At 37.6% G+C, this 17,184-nt stretch overlaps 1 protein-coding gene across 1 annotated transcript; it reads left to right on the forward strand.

Moving 5' to 3' along the window:
* On the forward strand, positions 1-16,431 carry arg2.S (arginase 2 S homeolog; the record flags this gene model as incomplete). The annotated part of the gene is given in 10 exon segments (NM_001086042.1): positions 1-163; positions 2,125-2,197; positions 7,404-7,581; positions 9,130-9,289; positions 10,971-11,065; positions 11,685-11,789; positions 12,625-12,761; positions 14,608-14,825; positions 14,828-16,260; positions 16,261-16,431. Coding segments are annotated over 8 exon segments (1,083 nt in total).
* Positions 16,432-17,184: the final 753 nt, after the last annotated feature.

The following is a 17,184-nucleotide window of genomic DNA, read 5'->3' on the forward strand; positions in this document are numbered from 1 at the left end:
ATGCCGCATTGTCATCCCATCCCCATCACTTCTATAGCTCGCTGCCATGTCGATAAGAAGCAATTTCGTCAGGCTGCTGAAGAAGCAAGTCAGTATCATAAAGCTTCAGAAGAAATGCTCTCACTCTGTGGCTGTGATCGGGGCGCCCTTCTCCAAGGGACAGGTAAATCCTTTCTTTCACTACATTTGTATAGACTCATGCTACAAAGATCATATTTATACTGAATGTGCTGAGAATGTGATTAAAATCATAAAAAGCTGCCATTGATTCAAGCAGGTGACAGTGAGGAGAGGCTGATAGTGGCTCAGTAGGAAACATCTAGTTTCTTTGTCAACTGCATGTGGCCATGTACAGTCTCTCTGCCTCTCAGTCACCCACTCCTATGCTCTATAGAACCTTCTCTATAGACTCACACTTCTTGGAAACACAGTTATACCCCATAATACAGCCATTAACTTCATTCATATTATTTACACTGATTTAGGCGTAGTCTCTTTGGTGAAAAAAAAACCCCTAATGTATGGAAACAAAAGCAGGTCATTCCTAGATCAATTTTAAAAACCCTACAGCAGTATTAACACTGAACAGTCTCAGATCGGTTTAAACCTGTTTAAACTGTGTCTCCTTATAAGGTGTGTTAAATCTGATTGGCTGTCACACCAAGGCAGCCCAACCAAAATGCAGTACAATTAACTAAAAAAGTCAAGATTGCTGTAATAATTATGATAAATATTGGTCATTAAATTGGATGAATACTGTTTTGTATTGATCATTTCTTCCAGTGCTAATAAATGTTCCATCACTTGCTTTTTTGTGAAGCCTACCCCATGTAGACATCTGGCAACTACTAATACTTGAACTTTTCTTCACCCAGCTCTTCATACTGGGTTATTTGGTTATAAGTCAATATGCTGGTTACAGAGTATTATAGTGTGATATATGATGATGTTCAGTGTATAAGTCAACATTAAATGGAATTAAATGGGGATTTGGCTACTGCAGGAACAGCCTTAGATGAACAATTAACTTTATTCTGCAAGGAAGACATAGTTACATAGTTAAATCAGGTTGAAAAAAGATAAAGTCCATCAAGTTCAACCCCTCCAAATGAAAACCCAGCATCCATACACACACCCCTCCATACCTTCACATATCTATACTAACTATAGAGTTTAGTATCACAATAGCATTTGATATATTGATATATTATGGAACCTATAGTTCTGCACAATTTAGTATCATCTGCAAAAATAGAAACAGTACTTTCACCTCCAGGTCATTAATAAACAAGTTGAAAAGCAAAAGACCAAGTACAGAGCCCTGTAGTACTCCACTAAGAACACTGGTTCAATTCGAAAATGTTCCATTTACCAACGCTCTTTGTAATCTAACCTTTAGCCAGTTCTCTATCCAGGTACAAATACTATGTTCCAGGCCAACATTCCTTAATTTAACCAGTAACCTTCTGTGTGGCACTGTATCAAATACTTTAACAAATAAAAGTAAATAACATCCTCTGCCATCCCAGAATCGAGGTCCCTGCTCACCTTTTCATAAAAATAAATTAAATTAGTCTGACAAGATCTGTTATGGATAAAACCATGTGGCATACACTAATAGTATTATGATTTGCTATGAAGTCCAGTATCATATCCTTTATTAACCCTTTGAAAAGCTTTCCTACCACTGACGTCAGACTAACTGGCCTATAGTTTTGAGGCTGAGAATGGGATCCCTTTTTGAATAGCAGGGCCACATTAGCAATTCGCCAGTCTCTCGGCACAATGCCAGACCTCAATGAAACCTGAAAAATTAAGTAAAGAGGTTTGGCAATCATAGAGCTAAACTCGCTAAGTACCCTGGGATCAATACCATCTGGCCCCGGACCTTTGTTTATCTTAACATGTTTGAGTCTCTTTTTAATTTCCTCATGTGTGAACTGTATACTGAATGGGATTATTAGGTATAGGTTACAACGTTACATAATAATCATTATAGACTACAATGGCACTGTTGTTCAAATGCAAATTCACATGATTGACTTAAGTCACAATTTGCACTGCTGAAAAAACTTTGTGGATGTCAATTAGATTTTCCTATATTTTTAACTTTTTTTTTTATAGAAAAGAAGAGGCGTGGAGCATGGCCCCGCAGCCATTAGAAGTGCTGGTTTAATTGAAAGACTGTCCAATTTAGGTAAGATGCCTAAACTTTCTGACACTGTTATTGTTAAAACAAAAAAGAATGGGCAATTACATGAATGCGTATTAATTTCTAAAATATCAAATGATATCTCTAATACAAGGGTTCTGTAGCTCCTATTGTGTTGGTGAGACATAATTGGGTGAGGCAGGGGTCATACTATTAATTTGGTGATTGACCCTTAGTTGAAGTTTTCAGATATATGAAAACATATGTATTGTATTTGCCATGTTCACATAATTTTAGGACTATATAGAGGGTAATTAGGCAGGAAATTGCATACCCAAACACAGTCTATTGCACATTTTATTAGTTACCACTTCCTTGGTGCAGTGAACAACATGAGGTTTAGAGATTAAAGGAATAGTTCAGTGTGAAAATAAAAACTGTGTAAATAAATAGGCTGTGCAAAATAAAAAATGTTTCTAATATAGTTAGTTAGCCAAAAATGTAATGTATAAAGGCTGGAGTGACTGGATGTATAACTTGTCAGTCAGAATCCAACTTCCTGCTTTTCAGCTCTCTTGGTTTACACTGACTGGTTACCCTGGCTACCAGGCAATAACCAATCGGAGACTTGAGGGGGGGCCACATGGGTCATTTCTGTTGCTTTTGAATCTGAGCTGAATGCTGGGGATCAATTGCAAACTCACTGAACAGAAATGTACCATGTGGCCCCCCTTCAAGTCGCTGACTAACTCAGAGTTATAGAGCTGAAAAGCAGGAAGTTGGATTTTGGCTGTTTTATTAGACATCTGTTCGCTCCAGCCTTTATACATTACATTTTTGGCTAACTAACTATATTAGAAACATTTTTTATTTTGCACAGTCTATTTATTTACACAGTTTTTATTTTCACACTGAACTATTCCTTTAAAGGTCTCATTTAGCAACACACACATGCAAGGTGCAAAAAAACTATAGCCAAATGCACTTACGGGGGGGGGGAGATTTTTGGACATCCCTTGAAATGGCCCTTAGTTGTTTTTTTGTCATTATTGCACACAAATTAAGCAGCAGTGGGGGGTGCAAAAATTCTGGGGTGCTCTGCATTTACTGGCACCACTGTGTTTTTGTTGCAATGGCAATGTTAAATGAATGAGTGAAACCATTCATTCTTATCATACAGTCAATTTCTTCCCACAATTCCTACTGAATATTATAGCTGGAGTAATTATCGCACCTTAATACAATGAGTAATTCAGTAACTAATATATAAACTTCAAAAGGACACAGGCAAACATTGCCCTGTTATCCAGGTGCTGCACGGTATTCTACCTTCCCTCTGAAGAACAGAGTTGAGTAATTTACAAATTGTAGATTGCTAGTATGAATTCAAAACATAAAAGAATGATTCACGTCTCCTAATATATATTAGGAATACAGATATCTGTGGTGTACCTCTTACAAGTTACTTACAAGATACTGTACTACCACATACATTTGAACTTTCTGATCTGTCACTCAACCCACTCCTAAAACTATATGTCTGGAATTCTGAGCAGACTACAACCTTTAAAATCATTTGTTGAGTATGGGATCACAAGGACATGTTTAATCAAATTTAACTCTTAACTTAAACGTATAAACTTACACTATATAATGATTGGTACCGCAGAGCATGGTTTTGTGATAGATAAATTATAATTAGAGGGCTATGAAATAAGACATTTAAATCTAGTAGTTTTCCATTTTAATGGGGGGGGGGGAGATGAATTAACATGTTGACCCAGAACACTATCTCCTTGGAAGACGGAACACATCCTCCTGTTTGCAGAGTGATCTTGTTTCAGATTCCAAAGATGCCATATCAATGTCAATCTGAAATCTGCAAGTCATCCAAAGTAACTTCAGAAATGTCCAGTGTAGAGGAACGTCTGAGATAAACAGGCCCAAAGGCTGGACTTAAAATAATCCTTACTGTGATATTTTTAAAGATGGCAAAAAACACCAAATAATGTGTTATATAAGGCTAATAAAGTGGGACTTTTTTTTTTTTTACTTCTTTTTACCTAGTCTTAAATTATTCTGTCTCACTGTGGAGACAAGTAAGCAACATGATATCAAGGTCATTACTCTGCACTTTTTTTCTCGGGCTGTGCAACACACTGATAGGAACATGGGAATACTACATTCACCACAGGGTTTCTTTGACAGTAAGAAGTTAGATATTGACAATGTTGTTTTTAAGAATTTTCTTTATTTGAGTTTCTATTTAAAGTTTGCCTTAGCTCATAATAATGTTACAGATAAACATAAACATCACTGCATCAGCCATTGAGTTATAGCCCCTAAAATCTCCAGCACAGCAAATGCATGTTCAACCCAAGTCTCATGCTACTTGACCTTCAAGCTGGGCTTCCAGGAGTATCTAGAAGAGGAAACAGGTTTTCTTCTTAATCCCTAAGTGGCCTTTATTTTGACCCTTCCAATAGGGATACTCATTGAAGGAGAGGAAGTGGAAATTCAACAGAAAGAAAGGATATTTGGAGAATACATCTGGTAGATGTTGATTGATACAAAGCGTATTGTATCAAACCCCTTCCCGACATCAATTCAACCATAAATTAAATAGAAACCTCAGCTCTATGGTCTTTTCACTGCAGAGATATCAAAATATACATAGTACCCTATTTTTTTAAATCTTTTTTTTATACTTTTAACAAACAGAACATAAAGTAAAATATCAGCACAAAAGAAAAATGAAAACAAAATATACTGTATGTGGGTAATCAATGCACAGTCCCATTATCCTTTGAATATGTGAAGTCCGCAGAGTTATAAGAGAGAACAAGCAGACATTATAAAGGTGCACATAATGAAGCAGTAGAAGGGGTTTCCTCCAGATCCAAAGCTTTTAACCAACAGTGCCTTGCCAAATCAAATTTACTTAATATTCCTCTGCGAGTATAGACCAGGTGGACCACGCAGTACCCTATTTAGTATCATTGTTGGAGGAATACAAGTGATATAAAGAATTGTCTATTACTGTTTGCTATCTGGGGGATTACAGATAATGCACAGCAACTACACATTAGTCTGACAGGATTATTATGTTTACTGCTTAAAGGACAAAGCAAGTCCCCTAAACATGCCTTTACCAATATGTTGATCCCCTATCTGAAATGCTAGCTTTTATCTAAAAGATCTTACTGAACATCTGAAAACTTGCACTTCCTTCATCGTGGCCGCTGTATTCTATGAGATGACATCAGACAAATACTTCAGTGCATGTGAAATAAGAGAAATTAGATCTGTAGCAATGCATTTTTGATCTGTAGCAATGTTTCAATGAAGCAGCCCCCCTAAAATGCCAGACTCATCAATTCCAGGGTTTTAATGTGAAGTGTTCCTATTATACTGTAAATGTCTCTACTTTGCTGGGATAGTTTTTGACTAGATGTTGGAACATGGTAGTTGGGATTTGCTTTAGTTCAGCCCAAGAGCATTATTCAGGTTGGACACTTATGTTGGGTAATCAGGCCTAAGTAGGCAATTGAGTGCTTTGTGCAGTCCAGTCAAGGCCAGGCCCGGACTGGCAATCTGTGGGATCCGGCAAATGCCAGGGGGCTGCTGTATATCTCCATACTTTTTCGGAGGAACCATTGAATCATTAAGAATGTCATTGAATATACTGTATAACACACATATCCCGTAGGTTTTTATACACATATGGATACCAATGGACTTTCCAGTGATTAAAAAAAAGTGCACGAATTCTGTTGTATCTGCTCCAAAATGTATGCACATTTATAGCAGTCTTTTTACTAGGTATGCACCAGGGGATCTTATTTAGAATTCGGCTCAATCCCAGATCTTTCATGCATCTTTAGGCCGTCCCAAACTGAGGACCAATGCGTCCCTTAAATCCAATGAATCCAAACCGTTATTTGCATATGCAGATTATTGTTAAGATAAACATGTGCGTGTTTTGTGTATGTGCATGACAAATGTTGAGACTTTTTTGGTGGGTTTGGATTCAATTTGGATAGGCAATTGAATCACGTTGAAAAATTGCTCGGATTTCGCCAAATCCTGAACCAAGTCCTGGAATCCTGCATTTTCATAAAAATTCAATTCATTTTGTGGCATTTTTTTTTTCTTTTTTGGTGTAAATTTATATATATGCTATAAGAACTCCGTAGCTAAAATACTTACATTAAAAAAAATTCTGCCATTAATTCTATGTGTTTAATAATAATAATAAAAAAAAAGTCCTCAATAAACATATTGTATGAAATGGTTAATGTTCATCTGTTACCTGTAAGTAACTTAATCATGTTTTCAATCAAGCAGTGAAAAATTGTGCAACACTGGCTCTTGAAATGTGATACTTGTTGACTGATTGCAGAAATGTTTCCACTTAGGTTTCCCTTTGCTCTGATTTAGCCAGACCCTCACACCTAATCTTCCTATACATATGTTATGCTCCTAATATGGTAGAGCTGATAACTGGCTAAACCTGTTCCTGTTTTACAATACTGTTTTGTGAATGTGGTAATGTGACCTGAAAAATCCCTATGACTAATAGCATTGACGCTGACAACATACACATTTAGTTTTCTTACATAAACAACCTTACATGAACTTCGGTTGCTTCTCCGCTTACCCTTACCATCTTTTACCTGTTTTCTCTTTGATTTCATTTTTATTTTATCCATTGATCATTGTAGATTAGACACTGCGTCTAGAAGAGGGACAGAATAGGAAGATTAGTAATAAAAGTAACAATGACAATTAAAATGTAGCCTCACAGAGCATTTGTTGCTTTTTTTGTGTGTGCTGGATTCAGTGACCCCCATTTGAAAGCTGGAAAGAGTCAGAAGAGACAAGAAAATAACCCTAAAACTGCAAAGAATAAGTAATGAAGACCTATAGCAAAGATGCTATGAATAGGACATTCTATAACGTACTAAAAATTAACCACCCCTGTAACAAATGTCCAGTTATTGAAGATTTTAGCAATGTGGAAAGTCACCCCATTGTCTTGCATTGGACCCAGTGCTTATTTTGTGAAATGAATTCCAGAACAGAAATTTGCTCAGCCTTGCATGATTTCTGTCCACTGGAAATAATAGAATTGAACCACTTTAGCAGAACACTTAATGATTAAAACATTTACAGACAATTAAGAAAGTTATGATAAATGACATAAAATAAAACTAATACGATATACTGCCTGGTTTAATTTGTTTTGCAGGATGCAATGTATGCGACTTTGGAGACTTACACTTTTCCCAGGTTCCTAATGATGAACTGTACAACAGCATTGTTAAACATCCTCGTACTGTAGGACTTGCCTGCAAAGTGCTGGCTGAGGAAGTGAGCAAAGCAGTGGGAGCTGGGCATACCTGCGTAACCTTGGGTGGAGACCACAGGTAAGTAAAGAACAGTGAAATATTTTTTTCATATTATGTTGCTCAGTATAAAAATATGATTTTTTTTTAAAATAATTAAACAGTATTTCATTAAGGTCTCACAAGGGCAGGTTCTTTTCTCAGTTTCAGTAAATGATGATCCTTTAACCAGTAGCTCTTAACTTAATCCTGTCTCTCGCACATGCAAATACTGTATACAGCAAACAGTGTAAGCATTCAGGATTAATGTATTACTGGGCTAAAATGTGATTCATTAGTGTCATTAGAGTATCTTGAAATAGTGCACTGCTGGAGGGTTTGTATTCTGAGATTAAGCCTTTCCTGCCATGTACCCCCACAACAAAAAAATGCATTTTCCCACAACCCATTTTGTTGCATAGATAGATAGATCAGTGATAGATTAATTGATAGATTAGCGAATCAGTGTTTTTTTGTGAGCAAAATACAAAGCTGCATTTTTAAAAACCTAAAGGAATGTCGACCTAAGGGTCAGTCCACACAAGCATATTCAGGGAGATTTAGTCGCCTGGCACCTGCCCCACGAGGGCGGCTTCGGAAAATGAAGCGCCGCGTGGGCTTTAACGAAGGCGACTTTTCATTATAGCGGACAGGAAGACACGCGAAGGCAGTTTGGGGAGATTGTCGCCCAGAAGAAGAGGTGATTAGTCGCCAGGCAACTAAATCTCCCCGAATCTGCCCGTGTGGACTGACCCTTAAGGGGCAACATGAGTTAAATGCTTAGGGCTGGTGTATGAGCATACTTTTTTTATATTGTTTTAATCATGAAAAATCTATGGTTTTGGGTATTGCCCTATCTGTCCTGTTTAGATCAAAGCAACAACAAAAACCAGAGTTTTAGCACGATTAAAACAATAGGAAAAAGACATGTTCAGAGCACAAGCCCCATTAATTTAACTCATGCTGCTCCTTTAATTCGCTATAAGATGAGTTTTTAGAAATGCAGCCTGTGGTACTTTGCTCACAAACACATTGATTCACTAATCTATCAACAAAATTGGGTATGGAAAAATGTATTTAGTGATTGTGGGGTAACACAGCAAGAAAAGTCATAAAGCAAAAAGGAAAAACTTTTCACTGAGCTCATGTTAAAAAGGGTTATACTGTCCCTTTAAAAAATACACGTGTTTCTAAAATTCCGTGGGTAAACTTTTAATCATCAGTTTTATATATAAGTCCATTTTCAGCAGAATCTATTTCAGTTTGAATATACTTGAGCCCCCAAGTATATGCAAGCAGTTTCCGTCCATGTGTATTTTTAAATCCACTAAATGAAAAAGGAGTCTTGGGACTGTTTAAGTGCTGATGAAATTCTGTGTCAATGTTACACACTCCACTTACTATTTATGGCACATTGGATCACTCTTCTTTTGCATCATGGGACACAGTGTGATACATTTAGGTGTATGGATATTGTCTGGGGTAATTTTTCAGGGACCATCAAGTAATAGTAACTGAGTTTCTGAAGCCTCTGACGCCCACAGTTAGTATAATTTATACAGTTTAATATACTTGCTTTTTGCCCTACAGTTTGGCTTTTGGATCTATCACTGGCCATGCCCAGCAGTGCCCGGACCTCTGTGTGATTTGGGTGGATGCCCATGCAGATATTAACACCCCTTTGACAACTCCATCGGGAAACCTGCACGGCCAGCCAGTGTCGTTCCTGCTGAGGGAACTTCAGGATAAGGTACAGCTGTTGTGAAATTCCTTGTGCATGATTTGTTGGACAATTTCAGGTGGCGGGAGGCTTGGCAGGGGCAGGTAGTGCATAGTCAGCTCTGATTGGCTCATTTTCATGCTTGCTTTAGCAAGGCAAATCCTCAAGCCTTGAGCATTTGGCACATTGCCCAGGCATTCCTGATCTGCATTAATGGGATGTCTCTTCTAGAAAACACCTTTAAACCACCTGTTTGTTTTGAACTCCATGCGCAGTGTGCACAGTTCAACAAAACAGGTTTTCACTGTGAAAAACATCAGGTCAACAAGGATCTGCTGATTAACTTGCCCAGGCATGCTGTATGCACCAACGGATAAGCTGCAGTCAGAGAGAAGCAAATCAAATGATTTCATGCAACTGTAGTGTAGTGAAATGCATTTACCTGATGTTTTCCGGATAAGGATCTTTCCATAATTTGGATCACCATACTTTAAGTCTTATAAAAATCATGTAAACATTAAATAAACCCAATGGGTTTTTTAATCCACCATTATGGATTTATGCAGCTTAGTTAGGATCAAGTACAATATACTGTTCTATTATTATGGAGAAAAGGGGAATTATTTTTAAATTCAGAATTATTTGCTTAAAACGGACTCTATGGGAGATTGCTTTGGAGTTCTCTGGATAGTTGGTTTTCATACCTGTTCATGTTTCCTTAACCAGTAACTGCAAGGAATATCTGCTTTATGCCTATGGCAAATATATTGTATCTACTGCATACTGCATTTTGAAAGGTACAGATAACACGATAAATTATAGAATACAGTCCAATAAATTAAACTATAACTTACCCAAGCTGTATGCATATGGATGTCCCAGGCAGTGCTTATTCAGTGATAACCAAGAACTACACAACAGAAATGTGAATGTACAAACTAGTGCTGTTGTGTTGCTGGAGTTTACTGATATCTTGTCACCGCTTGTAAACAATCAGCAGGTAGCATTTAATGGTGACCTGTTTAAATAGGCAATTTCATGGATTTTGATGCTGCATTTTGTGCATGGAAAAAGATCACTAAAATAGGTTCAATAATTTCATTTTATTCACAAAAGAATTAAGAGAAAACTTTGTTTTAAACTTGATGCAGCATGAAAGCTGATACTTGTACTGCACTTTCTGATACATACAGCAGCCTTTGTTGGTCCAAAGGTTTAACCTTCCATTTACAGCAATGAGTTAGTTGGTAGTTAGTGGAGGGCAAAATAATGTTGCCGTTATGTTATTGGGAGGCACCAGACTGGCTTTATGTTTTACATTTATGTAGGACTTCTTGTGCATGTGTACATCCATGTGTGAGCACTTCTGTGGGTGCCACGCCTATTCTAGTTTTGTGCACATTCATTTTAATATTTGATGCTGGAACACATTGTTGTATGGTGACCATATTGTAACAAATATCAGGACACATATGACAAAACTGGAAATAGTATAGGGTGGTATAACATTTTCACTGTCACTATCATATTTAAGTGCAAGAGCCCTGTCTCTGCAATTTACAGGGTTTGCCTTTAAAAAAAAGGCAATTTATAATTTCCTCCTCATTATTTATATTGTATTGATGTTTTATTTTGATCCCTCAAAGTGAATAACCTCTATCCCTAACACGTGTACAGCTCTTGCTTATAATAAATCTTTCTTCTCAAACAGGTACCACCAATCCCTGGATTTTCTTGGGCAAAGCCATGTCTATCAAAGTCTGATATTGTATACATTGGCCTGAGAGACCTGGATCCGGCTGAACAGTAAGAGTAGCAGATGATTTTATTGCCTACTTTAGAACAATTTAACTGGAAACCAGATGTAATTAATGTGCTTAGAGGCTGTTACAAACCTTGTTGAAGCCATGTCACCTCCTTACCAGAGTGATCAATATGTAGATGTTTTAACTTCTGCATGTTATGCACTGGCAATTTACTTGGCCAATTTGATACCCCTGACGTCCATATAATTACTCTTCTGATACCTACAGGTGCTAATTATTAAATTCAGTTGCTAGTTGCATTGGTTTCTGTGCTGCCATGTAGTAATTACCTGTATTAATCAATCAGCCTTTTATTGTGGCAGATATATATTCTATGTGAACTGTATATTTTGAGCTGTTCCCTAAGCTTAGTTAGTGACAATAGAATGTGCAGTGACTCAACAGAAAAGATGGGGAGTTACTGGGGCATCTTTGGAAGTATCTAAAGGGCTGTGGTTGCCTTGGGCTGGTACACAAATCCAAAACATAATGAGTAACATTTATAGCCCACTTCTTGAGTAGTTCTCCTTTAAAATGTTTATTGGTGTGTTTATTTGTAGGACAACATTTCATATGCACATTTAAACAATGAATGACATAGTTAATATTTTCTGTTGCAGATTTATTCTCAAGAATTATGATATCTCATATTACTCAATGAGACACATTGATTGCATGGGAATAAAGAAAGTCATGGAGAAAACTTTCGATCAGCTCCTGGGCAGGTATGATTTAAGAAGTGGACGGGGTGGATCGTCTTGGCTTGCGTCCAAGAGAGATTAAGTTCTTGTTACAAGAGACTGTCACAGAAACCCAGACTGGCTGCCCTACTTCAGATACTGTGCCAGAGTGCTGTCTTACTGACTACTATTTATGGTTCACCTTATCTTACTCAAACTTGATGACCCCTCCTAGCCCTGGCCATTTCTCAGGCAAAGACACCACTGAGCTTCTCAAAACAGTGCATGGAGACACCTGGAGTCCTGTCAGGGTGATATTGGGCGTGCATGCTTATTTACTGTCTTGAATACCCCCCTGAATTGTAGACTGCTAACAAATGCATTTGTATAGATCTGTTGAATCAACTAATGAGACCTGACCAAATATTGCAATACCAGGGGGAAGGAGTATCTGTTGGGTGGGTCAGTTTTTACCTGACCAGTGTCCATTATTCAAGATACAGGATATGTATAAATGTGTTATTAGCGAGTGAACTAACACAACTGATAACTGATTTAATTGGAGATACTTAATCTGAATATATATTCAATTATTAAAATTAGAATTTATTGATAATTTGTATAAAGATATTCAATGGTTATATTTTGGCACTATACAAAATCCTTAATATTTATGACAGAAAAAAAAAGTTGCCATAAAACTTGCAATTTTGTAAAATTAATATTTAGTACTTTCCAGCTATTGCAAGATAAATTAGGCGCATCTCACTTTAGTTAACAAGGGCACAGTGTTGAGTTTGGAACCGAAAAAATCTGAAGTGTTTTTCCAGAACAGGGGAGAAATTTCATCTTGTCTTATTTGTTTATTTGACTATTATAGAAGAGATCGCCCAATTCACTTGAGTTTCGACATTGATGCTTTTGACCCAGCCCTAGCGCCAGCTACAGGAACTCCTGTCATTGGAGGACTGACTTACAGGGAAGGTGTCTATATCACAGAGGAAATTCATAACACAGGTAATTCTTTATTTTATCTGCATAAAAAGTGTCTCTAAGTCGAAATAACAGTTGTACTGGATTAGTTTTTCTCAGGACTGAAAGCAATTCACTTTAAAGGAGAACTGGAGTTTAACTAAAGAAGTCCAAGGCAATCACAGACCTTTACTGAGCTTAGGGACCCACTCACAATATACAGTACACATATAATATTAATGTGACAACATAAGGCTGATTGGTAATTAATATAGATACTTACTACATGAAAGCACAGACACTAGTACAACCAGCATCGGAATTTAATACTCAGCCTTGTAGCATCAGCTTATATTACAGGCTAACCTCATTTTCTGCTTGATAATTTGTTACGACCCCTAAGTTTAGCTTCTCAATAGATGCTCAGCGCCCACTGAGCATGTGAGTGTCACAGACACTTTCCAAGATGGTGACACCCTGTGACAAGTTTGAAGTCCTAGATCATTGCTGCTATTGACAAGCTGAAACTTTAGGCTGGTGCAATAAGTTCAGTATATAAAATATGGCATGTTTAGCCCCATTCATTTTTAGTGATTAGTTCTCCTAAACCCAGACAGCATTGTATACAATGAAATGCTATTTGCACCTTTGGGCGCAATACGTGGGATAAAGTGCAAAAAGTTTTAAAATGTTCCTGAAAACCATGTGTGATATTGTTTAAAGTAATGTTTTGAAAAGTTATTGCCATTTATACTTACATGGTATAATCCTTTTTCTGGTTCTTGTGGGGTTATTTCCAAAAACAATGCCAGCACTTTCTTACTTAATTGCAGGGATTTTATAAATACTGCAATGGGCTGGTTTTGCTTCCAATAAGAATGAATTATATCTTAATTTGGGTCAAGTGCAAGTAGGGTTGCCACCCGGCCGGTATTTTACTGGCCTAGCCGGTAAAACACCTGCCAAGGCCGTGGCTGGTATTACAAATTTACCGGCAATGTAGCTGCTGGTAAATTTGTAATACACCTAAGAAAAGCCCGTGGCCTGCCCCCAAACTCATCTTTTTTTTGCAGGCTTCTTGTCAATCGCAGTGCCGAGGCTCTGCCTCCTTTGATGTCACAATCCGTCCTAGCCAATCACACGTTTGACATCACGACCCTCCCTTTTGCTCCTGCCCCCTCCACCAGCCGGTGGAACTATCTGGATAAAGTGGAGTTTATGGGAGAAGGCCTTTCCGTAATGCAGAGATTTCTGGATAATGGATTTCCAGATAACAGATCCCATACCTGTACATTTCTTTTTCAATTGCTTTTTTTTTTTTTTTTTTACTCTTTTTCTTGAAGTTTGAACATTAATGTTCCTCTCTCTACTTTTACAGTCTGGCAGCAGGGGTGCTTCGCCAATGAGGCAAGTTGAGGCTGTCGCCTCAGGTGGCAGAGCCCCACTAGGTACCAGGGGCAGCAAAAATGCTGCTCCTGGTACTTTAAGAGCGAATTTCTGGGGGAGAGGGGGCAGCAGCAACTGCTGCTGCCTCAGGCGGCGAAGGGGCCAGGATCACCACCCCTGTCTGGCAGCTCAGTAATCCTGACACAGCCTCTCTTACGATTTGCTACATTTGTTGATATATTTCTGGAGTGTTAGCAATAATTGTATCAATTTCAGTATATCTGCTGAATCCCAATTCAGCTCAGCAGGATTCAAGGTAAAGAATGTATCAACAAATTTAGAACAGTTTACAGAGTTGGCGACCCCCCTTACAGCGTTCCTCTAGGGAAACATGATAAGGTGAAAATTGAAACGTTAATTTTCAATTTTAGAAAAACATGAGTCCAAAAAAATTGTAGTTTGATTTTTGTGTCATAATGCTGATAATATAATTTTTTTGTATCAGGAATGTTGTCTGCCGTGGATCTTGTAGAAGTAAATCCAGTTCTTGCTGCCACATCAGAAGAAGTTAAAGCCACCGCAAACCTAGCAGTGGACGTCATTGCTTCTTGTTTTGGCCAGACGAGAGAGGGAGCTCACACTAGAGCTGACACTATTATAGATGTCCTACCTACACCCAGCACATCATATGAATCAGACAATGAAGAGCAAGTGAGAATTTAGAAATAATTGCCATTCCTCCTACTGTGCATTCCAGAACTGCAATACAACTCCTGAGGATGGACATAATTTGACTGTTGCACTCCATGGAGATAACTGTTGTTTTTGTACGTTTTCCTTAAATTTTAACCATCCTGACTATGTATTAATTACATTTGAGGGTTATAGCAGAGCTAGGCACTTATACATTATTTGGTTTAATGGTAAGACATTTAAGCTTGACCAACGTGCTCCTCTAATTCTAGATTTACTGAACATGTTTTGTTTTTTTGCGTTTTTTTTGCATGTTATGTTTAGGGTGTTATTAACCTAATTTTATTAAACTTTAAACAAGCATGACATATCTAAATATCCATTAAAAAAAGAGAGAGAGAATGAACCCCCCCCCACATAAATAGTTTTCTTTGATATTTCTCTGGGCAGTTCACATAAATGAACTCGCTTAAGTCCACTACCTCTCTCCAACCTGTGCTTTAATTTCATAAATAAAATAACTCAAATCTCCTTATGTTTTTTACATGAACCTGTGTGTTATATGCCCCATAACTGGGCTAAATGTTGGGCGAAAATGATCAGAATGTGTGATACCAAACAAACTCCATATATGGGTAAATAGCTTTCTTTATGTTTCACTATTCACAACCATGTATCATTGTCTCTGTGTCAGTGCATAAGAACCTCAGACAAAAAAATATCTTCAGCTAAAAGAACTATTTCATAGTGGTTTTTTTCCTGATCTTTTAATGACAAAATGTGCAGCATAATGAAGGGTTGTGTTATAATTACCCTGCTGGTTTTACCAACTGTATCATTTTCCTAATCTCTGTAATAACACAATGGGGCAGATTTACTAGAGGGTGAAGTAGCCAACGCTAGTGTCAGTTTGGCAGAAATCCCATCTGCAGGGACATTGACAATTCACAGGCATAGAGGACAATTCGCTAGCGAATGAGAATGTCGCTAGCGTTAGTTCGCACTCTTTTGCTCTAGCGAACGGTCGTTACTCCATCGATTCGTAAAAGTGCCAGTGACATTGTATCCTGTATGCCAGAAATGCATTAAAGTTGTCAAAAATGACTTTTCTTTTTTTAAAGTGGTATTGCCTTCAAAAGTACAAACTATGTGTGAACATTTTTTTAACTAATTTGAGGGGCATGCCACATTTATATAAGGGTGGGCTCATGTCTACGGCATTTGAGAAGCTCTTCTGTCTTTATTATGGCTCATTGGACATTTGTTTTAAAAAGTTGTCATTTCAAACATTTGCACCAACAGTACAATAAAAGACACTCATACAACTTTTAGGTACCTGCCCTATTCAAATTAACCCAATCGCAAGAGCGCCAGCGAAGATTCGCTAGGCAGAAATGAACACTAGCAAAAATTCGATATTAAATGCTCGCACAGCCGAAGTAACGCTAGCAAAAATTTGCGTGTGATATATTCTACACTGGCGTATTTATTTTAACTTAAATTTAAGGCAACATGACTAACACTTCTTGAAGGTTTAAGGAAAGCTCTGGGGTAAAGTTGCATGACTACATTTAAATTTCTGCTATTGATTTAAACATCTCAGTTTATGACTAATAAAAAGAACATTTTTTAATTACTTCTCTTCGTTGTTGTTTTGATGTAAAGTAATGCATGCAGGCATTATGATTGAGTCTTGAGGGGGGGGGTATTTTATCAAAATTGCGGCTTGGGGCAGATCAGGGACATGGTTTTGCCTGATTGGGCTGTTTTTTCCAATTCCACTTGTTGGTAGGTCCCTATATTTCCAGGAGCCCAGGTGACCAATTGGCTATTAATTGGTGGGCCCCACTAACATAGTAGTAGTATGGGCCCGATGATTCCTGACTGGAGTACAATTTCAGTATTATTCCCAGCAGTCGGGATTAGGGGTACACAGACAAAGCTTCTGCCTTGGGCGCTGCATTGAACTTTCACTTTACATTTCCCCTAGTCTGTTGCAAAAGAAAGTTGCATCTATGCACCAGAAAGCCCTTACTTTAAGGGGCAGATTTATCAAGGGTCGAATTTCGAATTTGAAAAACTTCGAAATTCGAATTCAAAAAGAACAACCGAAATTAAGTCAAAGTTGTTTTTTTTGGCTGAATAGGTCAGTTTTTGATCGAATCGGTCCATTTTTGGCCAAATTAGAATCATACAAATCGAAGTAATAGCGAATTTGATCGAATTAGATTCGAAGTTTTTCGAAAAAAAAAACCCTGATTTTTTCATAGTCCACCAATTGATTTCAAATAGGTTCTAGGAGGTCCCTCATAGGCTAAAACAACAATTCGGCAGGTTTTAGATGGCTAATGGTCGAAGTCGAATTTTTAAAGAGACAGTACATGATAAA

The sequence above is a fragment of the Xenopus laevis genome, chromosome 2S (assembly GCF_017654675.1).
Source record: "Xenopus laevis strain J_2021 chromosome 2S, Xenopus_laevis_v10.1, whole genome shotgun sequence".
NCBI lineage: Eukaryota > Metazoa > Chordata > Amphibia > Anura > Pipidae > Xenopus > Xenopus laevis.